The sequence below is a fragment of the Leptonychotes weddellii genome, chromosome X (genome assembly GCF_054177405.1).
Source record: "Leptonychotes weddellii isolate Sample4059 chromosome X, ASM5417740v2, whole genome shotgun sequence".
NCBI classification, from domain to species: Eukaryota; Metazoa; Chordata; class Mammalia; order Carnivora; family Phocidae; genus Leptonychotes; species Leptonychotes weddellii.
The window spans coordinates 77,438,646-77,447,430 of record NC_138385.1 but is presented as its reverse complement, the minus strand read 5'-3'; the positions used below and the strand labels follow the sequence as shown (position 1 = coordinate 77,447,430).

Below are 8,785 nucleotides of genomic sequence, written 5' to 3'. Positions count from 1 at the left end.
CTCCTCTCCCCCCCTCCCCTTCCTTCTCATCTCTTTTCTCCTCCCCTTCTCCTTCCTCCATCCCTTTGTTTCTTTCTTCCTGATGGCCTCGTTCCCCCTCCCTTTGCTCCTGGCCCTCCTCCTCTTCTAGGTCTTTCTCTCCCTTACCCAGGCCCTCTATTTCTCCTCCTCCCTTGTCTTCCTCCTCTTCTTCCTCCTCACTTTGCCTCTGTTCCACTCCTGAATTTCCCTCCCACTGGATTCCCTCACCTCCACCTCCTGCCTTTCCCTTGCCTTCACTCACCTCTGCTCTGTCTGTCAGGACATCTGACAGGATGTCTATTTCCTCCTCCTGTTTTCTTGCTGGCACCTTCACATTTTCCTCACTTGCCTCTACCTCTTGCTCCTCTATTCCACTTCCTTCTGAATCCTCTGCTCCTTCCTGCTCTTCGGGGATCTCTGACAAGTGGTCACACTTAAAATCATATCTTGCCATGAATCTGGACATTTTGTGTTCAGCCTCTTCCTCATGTACTTGTTCGAGAAATTTTCTGCTATACCACAAGTTTTGCTCAGTTTCCACTTCGTCATCCTCATTCTCTCCACTACTAAATTCTACTGACTCGGGCTGCTCGAAGCTGTCAGTGGTACCTTGCTGACTTGCGCTTTTGCCTTCCAAGTAACTGTCTGTCTCCTCTATAGATTCTCTTTCGCTGTCAAAAATCACATCTCGCTTATTCCTCTTACTGTCCTTAACAAAATCGTTACTGTCTTCATCCTCAATATTCATGTCTCTATTTGGTAAGTCAAAGAACATATCAATATTTCTTAAATTCTCTTCGCTTTGTCTCCTAGCCTTCAGATCTGCCATTTCCGCCAGCTCAGTTTCCTTCTCAGAGATTGTTTCTTTTGCGTCTGGATCCTTCTGTCTTTGGCCTCCATCACTTGCCTTTGCTATTGCCTTACTGTCAGGTGGATAAATACAGTGCTTACTTTCACGTCTAAATAGCTCTCTTTGCACACCCTCTGCACGGGTGTCAGCCCGAGACCCAGGCTGGCCCGAGTCATTATCTGAAAATGCTTCCATAGTCATAGCTGCTTGCATCATGTACATTCCTTTGGCCAAAAGTTGTTTATAGGCTTTCCCCTCTTTCACTGTTTTAGACATCTCGTCACTTGCAAATCCTTTACTATCATCATGTCCAGAGTGAGCTGTACGCTGCTTCAGTTTCTCAATTGTTTCTTGTTTCTGTAAATTTTTGAAGTAATCGTCAAACTACTATTAGTTGACAAAGGTAACTTATCATCTACTACAAAACACTGCCAAGATTTTGCATTACTCTAAGTTTCGCTAGCAGAATAAAAATGTCCAGTTTTACCAGACATTTTGCTCAGATTTGGCTTTTGCTGGAGATAACTTCTGCCACTCTCTGAGTCTGCAGCACCTTGGATTCTGCTGTGGCACACATGTCTGCATGCTCACTGCCTGCTCTCAGGATGCCACTACTCACACAGGACCATCAGTATGTCTTCTCTACCCCTTTTCTTAATCTGAATCAAGTCTTAAATAGAATACCTTTCCAGACTGTGCAAAATACTGGTAAAAAAAAATGTACACACTTCTCTTGCATGCAGTTGGGTTCAGTTTCTTTTCCTACCTTCCCTGTTATTTTAATTATCAAATTTTGATTGGTCTTTTAATTCCATGAAATTCACAGAATTAAAGAAAATATGAAAATGTTAAATATTGGAAAAAATGAATAGCTTACTTCTACAAGAAAAATCTGAAATGAAAACTACAAATGAAATCTTTTTATCAGCATACTAAATAATATGTTTCTTTTCAAATTACTGACCCTCTTCCTTTTATCTATTATATTCTTTAATTATCATAACTTGCATACATGAAACTAACCACTATGTGGAAAAATATCTAGGGTAAAATGTTAAGATTTTTATAAAAACTATGAAATTAAACACTGCAATTTGAATGATACATTAAGAATATGAAATTCATTTCTTGCTGGACAAAATAAAACAAAAATCAAATTGTTGACCTAAATTCTGTAAGCTAATGAATTGAAATATTTGATGAATTTGCATCTCTGGAGAGTAAAACCTCACTGAATCAAGTGTTACAAATTGTCGTGACTGCTAGGCTTAGGAAGAGGTCATTTTTTTGCCAAAAACACCAAAAATTAAAACAGCACAAGTTAAACATCAATATATGGAAATATTATAATAAATCTTTTTTTCATTCACTAAAATAAGTCTGGTTGGGCCTCTACTTAAAAGGACTATGTGAAGTATAAAATATGTATCAGTTTAAAAGGAAGCGCTGAGCTTTGCGCAGTGGCAGTATTGTAGCCAATGAGGTTTATCCGAGGCGCGATTATTGCTAATTGAAAGGAAGTGCTGAACAGAAGAGAAGAAATACCCAAAAAATAAATAAATAAATAAATAAATAAAAGGAAGTGCTTTCCTTCTGTTTGTTCTAGGTCCTATTCTTGAAAAAGTCACAATTCTTTCAAGAGCCCTAAAGAGAGGCAGAGAGGCCCAGTTGCCAGAAATGATTTTTAAATGTATGTCTCTTTATTTCCCTAGCACAATCAAATAGCTCAGAAGAGGCAGAGCCCTGGGTCTAAGAGAAGAGGAAAGAGAGACACAGGAAAGATGTCTGCTTGGAAGTGTAGTCAGTCAATAAAGTCAGTCAACCTTTGCTGAGCTTCCACACTGGGCTAGGACAACAGTTCTCCCATATTCAAAAGGAATGCTGTTACTCACCATGCCTCTCAGTAAAACAGAGGTAAGACTAACAAAGACTGGCACTAAATTTTTATAATTCAGCAAGATTCTCTTGCATTTCGGTGACTTTGACTTTAAGGATTTTTAGCTTAATAATGTGGCAAAGGCACTGGAAATAGAAATTAAATATTGTCTAGAAGCCTTCTTCCTTCAATTCATATTTCTTCAACTTACTTTTCTAATCCCCAAACCCCACCTTCCTTTCACCCCGTAAAGTCTGGTCCGTAAAGTCAGAAGCAAAGGATTTCAGGGCAGGCCCTTATCTCTCCAGGGTTGTGAAAACCACCAACTATTCCTTCCTCTTCCTATTCACTGGTCATTCATTAAAAGTCTCTCTTTATCACCCATGCATGGTTTCTGATTAATTTCCAAATGTTTAATTTTGTTCTTAGGCTATCAATTCTGTGATAGATTAAAGCCCATTCCACACACTGGAAAAGCAATTATCAAATGTTTTCACTAAAACCACCCAATTTTAGAGCTAGAAAAGATGTTAATATCATATTTGAGAACAACACGGTAACTCAACCAAAGTCATGCTCAGCCCAAGTCCGAGAACCATTCTGATCAACAGTAGCCTCTTCTAATACTTATGAACTGCCATAATAATCCTTTGCTTTGATGATAAGAAAATGTGGCTACTATGACTTGTTAGTGACACCAAAAAGCAAATTTCAGCAATGAAATCCTGTCATATATCCGAAATATATACCAACAGAACAAACCCAAGTTGAGGCTACCTACAATGTAATCCTCTTTTAAAATCTAAAGTAAATGAAGACTTATCTTTCATGTATTCTTTCCAGAAAACTTTCAAGAAAAAATATAAACTGTTCTTACCCACCATAATGAAAATAACTCTCTATGTTATACCTTTTGTTTTTGAATTGGTGATAATTTTAATGACTTCTTGTTGGAATTCAGGCTCATCATATGTGTCTGCAATAAATAAAAAGTATATGTTCTAAAAAGAATAAAGACTATATATAAGATTATATATTTATACATTCTTATATATAAAGTGAACAAAACAGTTCAGACAGTAATATAATCTACTCTCAGCTGCATACTAATGATATGAGGATCAAAATTAATTGTATTATATATAATCTATACTTCAATAAAATAATAAACATATAACATATAAAAATAACAAACAAAATGAAACCAAAACCTTTTATAATGCAAGGAACAGCACAGAATGTACACATATACAAATACATGATGAACTGAAATCCAAACATATCTATATAGATAAATAAGAAAACCATTACCATATTTAAGACATCAGTAGTTTCTCCAAGGCTTTCTGAATCTGCTGCTGAAGAATTGTCTTCCTCTTTCCCTTTGGCCATTTTATCCTGGAAATAATCTGATTAAAAGGGAAAAGAGAAAACCAGCTTTCAATGGAAAATTGAAAGACAACTGGACAATAAATTATTCTGTAATATAAAGTGCAGGCATAATTTGACTAAAGTCCTTTAACCTCATGTTAAGGGAATTGAACAGAATTCATTCATAGTGATAAGAGGTTTTAAAGTCTCTTTCTGAAAGTTCAAAGACTTCCATGCTGATGAGATAGCAACTGCTTCCTTCATATGAACAGGCAAACACTATACCTTTGGGAGAACTACTACCTAGGTATCAAGCACTGTAACAGTGAGTCCCCAAAAAGGGTCCCAGTGACCCACATCCTCCTGATATGGGTCCCCTTGTGTCGTTCCCTTCCACATTTTACCAGGTTGTTCCATATGGCCAACAAAACAAAGCAGCCATAATTGTGATGTTATTGCAGCTTCTATCTCGGTCCCCCCACTCTGTCTTTCTTGCATCACTTTCTCCGGGGGAAGCCATGCTAGGACCATTCCTAGGGAGAAGTCCACGCACTGAGGAAGTAAAACCTCCTGCCAATGGCCACTCGAGTGAGCATGGAAGAGCATCCTTCAGCCCCAGTGGAGCCTTCAGGTGACTACAGCCCCATCTGAAGCATGATTACAACTGCATGAAACACTCTGAGCCAGAACCCCTCAGCTAGGCTGCTCCTGGATTCTTGACCCTCACAAACTCTGTGAGATGAGTTTTAAGGCCACTTGTTATGTGAAAAATCAGATAACTAGTACAAGCACCTAGAAACTTTCATGGAAAACTGCCAGGTTATTATGTCATCGAGCAGGTAACTAAAACTTACGAGCTCTATTTGATGTTACATTTTTCTCAATTACTACACCCCCATTTAGCACCCACATATTTATTTGAGAGGAGCTCCTGAACGAAGTCTTTGCTAAAAATGCTAGTCCCCACTGATCTCAGCCTTATAAATTCATTCAATTCAAAGGAGCAAATAATCAGTTTGTGTTTATTTCATGTGAAGTGCTACGTGCAAGATAATCAACTTAATTAACGGCTCATTCTTAGTGAACTTATCATCTAAAGGGAATATAAAATATAGGATATACTGGCATGAGAAATCACACCCGAATGTCGGGAATCAGGAAATGTTTCACTAAAGAGGTGCGGGGAAGAGTGAGTAGAATTCTGAGATGCAGCGGTGGAGGTGGACGGAGAAGAAACTGAGGCCCAGTGCTAACAGAAGCAGCAGAATGGCTTCTACTGAAGGCTGACCATGTGCTGGGAACACATGCTTTCACACGTGTCGAGTTACCTCCATGACAACAAGAGAGGTAAGCAGCGTATCCCCACTTCACAAATGAATAAATGAAGTGCCAAGTGTCGGTCTCAGGTCTGTCTTGACTTCACAGCCTTCTCCACTAAGTCTGACTGTGAAGAGCTCAGTTTGATCAAAATTAAGAGTTGGGAAACTTTCTCTGTAAAAGGCCATCTAGTAAACATTTTAGGCTTTGTGGCCATATACAGTCTCCATCCTAACGACTCAAACTCTGCCGCTGTCATGTCAAAGCAGCCATAGGTAATACATAAAGGAATGGCGTGACTGGATTCCAATAAAACTTTATGTACAAAAACAAGTGGCTGGCGGGATGTGGCTCATGAGCCGTACTTTACAGACCTGTGACCTACATTAAGGTTATAAGAAAAAGAGTACTGAGAGATGAAGCTACAAAAGCAGGTGGGAGTTCCATGGGGTAACTTACACTTATTTTCACAAATATTAGGGATTCTCAGAAGCCCCTGGAGCAGATGGGAACTAAAGCTGTGCCTGAGGAAGATTGGTGTAGAAAGTGCTTAATGGGATAGACTGGAGAAGGCAGAGAATGGAGGTTTGGAAAATAGAGAAATCATTGAAGCTCACGGCCTTGCCTTACACTTGACTGAGAAAAAAGTCATCAGACCTGATCTGCCTTATCTTTCCCCCCAACAAATGTACACATTTACCTCCATTTTCCTGTTGAAATACAGGATGCGTCTTTCCTTTTAGCAAAGACTGCTCTGTAGGCCAGCCCCATCTCTCCATGTCCATTAGCATACAAAAATGCTCTACTATTTCCCATTGACCCTGCATCTCCTCTAGTTGCCAGCCCTTTTCTCTGCTCCTCTTCCTGACCAAAATATGCAAAAGAATTCTCTACACACCCTATCTCCTTTTCACTTCCTCATTTCCCATTCATGCCTCAACTCTTAGCCCTCTGGCTTCTGCCCTTATCTTCCCCTGAAGCTACTCTTGTCAAATCACAGGTACTCTCCACGATGCCAAATCCATGGGATGCTTCTTTGAGCTTTCTCCTTGGCCTATGAGCAGTACTTTGAATTCATGACCCTACTCTCTCCTGATTCCCCTCCTCTTACCCTACTAGCTGATGGGGGCTGAGGAAAATTTCTTTGCTGGCTCTTCCTCCGTTACCCTCTAAATGTTAGATGTTCTTCAGCCTGACTCCTGGCTCTCTTGTCTTGCTACTCTGTTATCTAACAGGTGATTTCACCAAGTCCCACGGATTGTAAATATCAACTCTGTGTTGCTGGGTTCCAAATGTATCTCCCTAGTTCAGACCTCCCTTTCGAACTTTAGGCTTGCATATTCAACTGCCTGCTCCGTATTTCTGCTTGGATGTCCTGCAGGTATCTCAAGCTCGATTTTTTTTTTCCTCAAGCTTGTCAACCATCCTCTTGTCTAAGAATCATCCTTGATTCTCTATGTGTAAATTCAGTCAGTTCTAGGTCTCAAATGCATTCCCAGTCTGCCCCCTTCTCTCCAGCTCCACAGCAAACATCCTGGACCACACACCATAACCTCTTGCAAAGGGCTCTTAAGTATTCGTCCTACCTTTGGTCTTTCCTGCCTACGGTCCACACAGAGGCAAAAGTGAACATCTTAAAATGTAAATTGGATTGGAGCACATCACTCCACTGATTGAAACCCTTTAATGACTTTCTATTGCACTTAAGAAAAGCACTCAAATCAAATAGGCTTCTCACAGCCTATAAAATCACAAATACTTTTTCACTCTTTTCTCCAACATCTTGTCTAGCCTTTTCCCGCATTCTCTAGCTCCAACAGTCTTCTTTCCTTTTCTTATAAACTGCCTCCAAGTCTTAGCCTATATGATTTTGTTTGCCTAGAATGCATATAACCTCTCTCTTCATGTGGCTGTCTTTCTTATCCTTTATGTTTTAGCTTAAATGTCACCTTCTCAGCAAGGTCTTCCCTGACCTTCCTCCCTCCATGATAAACACTGAAGTCTGCAAATAATTTAGAAAAAGTGTTATATGTTAGATATAACTTTCAGAATACTTTTAAGACAGTTTTAGCAAACAGTCACAAAAAGATAAGGAATAGCTTTTCCTTTGGCTCTAGCTACAAAACTCCGTATATGTTCACATTCAAATCTCTTGAAGTGGGAAACAACTTCCCCCAAACCATAAACTTCTCTTTTCCTTGTATACACTGTTGTCAGACTCCACTTTTTCCATGTACAGGCCTGAAGGGTGTCAGTAATGCTTATCTCAAAATGAAGCATACAAAAGTTCTGTGTGAGATGCGAGAAACTGGCTCATTATTAGGGGCACCTGGGTAGCTTAGTCAGTTAAGTGTCTGACTCTCGATTTTGGCTCAGGTCATGATCTCAGGGTCCTGAGATTGGGCTCTGAGCTCAGCATGGAGCATGCTTGAGATCCTCTCCCTCTGCCCCTCCCCCCACATGCATGCTCTCTCTCTCTCTCTAAAACAAGTAAAATAAACCTTTGGAAAAAATACAGTTTAAGAAACTTGCTAATGATCAAGGTCCTAGTTGTAGATAATATTCTATTCCCATGGCCCACAATTCTTGCTTTTACTACCTCAACTTTTGCCTAGGTTCTTAATCCCAAAGATAACTAAAAATTATCTGTGCCGTGGTTCTTAATCCCACGTGCCCAAATCATCTTAATTCCAAACCTACTGTTTACTCTGATCTCTTGATCCTGGCTTCTTGCCCTGCCCCTACTATTCAAGCATATGCCCTTTGGTAACATATACACACTCAAGATACACAAATGCCTATAAACAAAATTATTTACAAGAGGTGTATAATAGGGGTGCCTGGGTGGCTGAGTCGTTAAGCATCTGCCTTCGGCTCCAGTCATGATCCCAGGGTCCTGGGATCGAGCCCCGCATCGGGTTCCCTGCTCCACGGGAAGCCTGCTTCTCCCTCTCCCACTCCCCCTGCTTGTGTTCCCTCTATCGCTTTCTCTCTGTCAAATAAATAAATAAAAATCTTTTTTTAAAAAAAAGAGGTGTATAATAACCAAAGAGCTGGGATTACAATTTAAAATATAATGTGTATCTAAAAAGCAGTGAGGTAGAAGTGTTAATAATAACCATGACTATAACTTATAAAGAGCTTCCTAGAGGTGCTAGGCTCAGTGCTAAGTATTTTATATACCCTATCTCATTTAATCTCAATCACTCTAAAGAAGTATTATTAAACTCATTTCAAAGATAGGAAAACTGAGGGTTAGAGAAATTAAGTAACTTCCCCAAAGTAAGGCACACAGTTAATAAATGTCAGAGCTGGCATCTGACCCCAGATCAGTCTAACTCCATACCCTA

At 39.8% G+C, this 8,785-nt stretch overlaps 1 protein-coding gene and 1 pseudogene across 6 annotated transcripts in view; one reads left to right on the top strand and one right to left on the bottom strand.

The window, feature by feature from the left end:
• The window catches only part of RPGR (retinitis pigmentosa GTPase regulator), a 130,681-nt gene that overhangs the window by 99,212 nt on the left and 22,684 nt on the right, over positions 1-8,785 (bottom strand). For 4 of the 6 annotated variants that reach the window (XM_081808998.1, XM_081808997.1, XM_081808995.1 and 1 more), the window contains exons 12-14: positions 4,059-4,156; positions 3,658-3,723; positions 284-1,228 (exon numbers count right to left, since the gene is read on the bottom strand). In XM_081808998.1, the coding sequence (XP_081665124.1) occupies positions 284-1,228; positions 3,658-3,723; positions 4,059-4,156 (1,109 nt within the window). The remainder of the gene's footprint in view (positions 1-283; positions 1,229-3,657; positions 3,724-4,058; positions 4,157-8,785) is intronic. The other 2 variants (XM_081808999.1, XM_081809000.1) reach the window with 1 other exon arrangement.
• On the top strand, positions 2,321-2,388 carry LOC115936694 (U4 spliceosomal RNA; annotated as a pseudogene).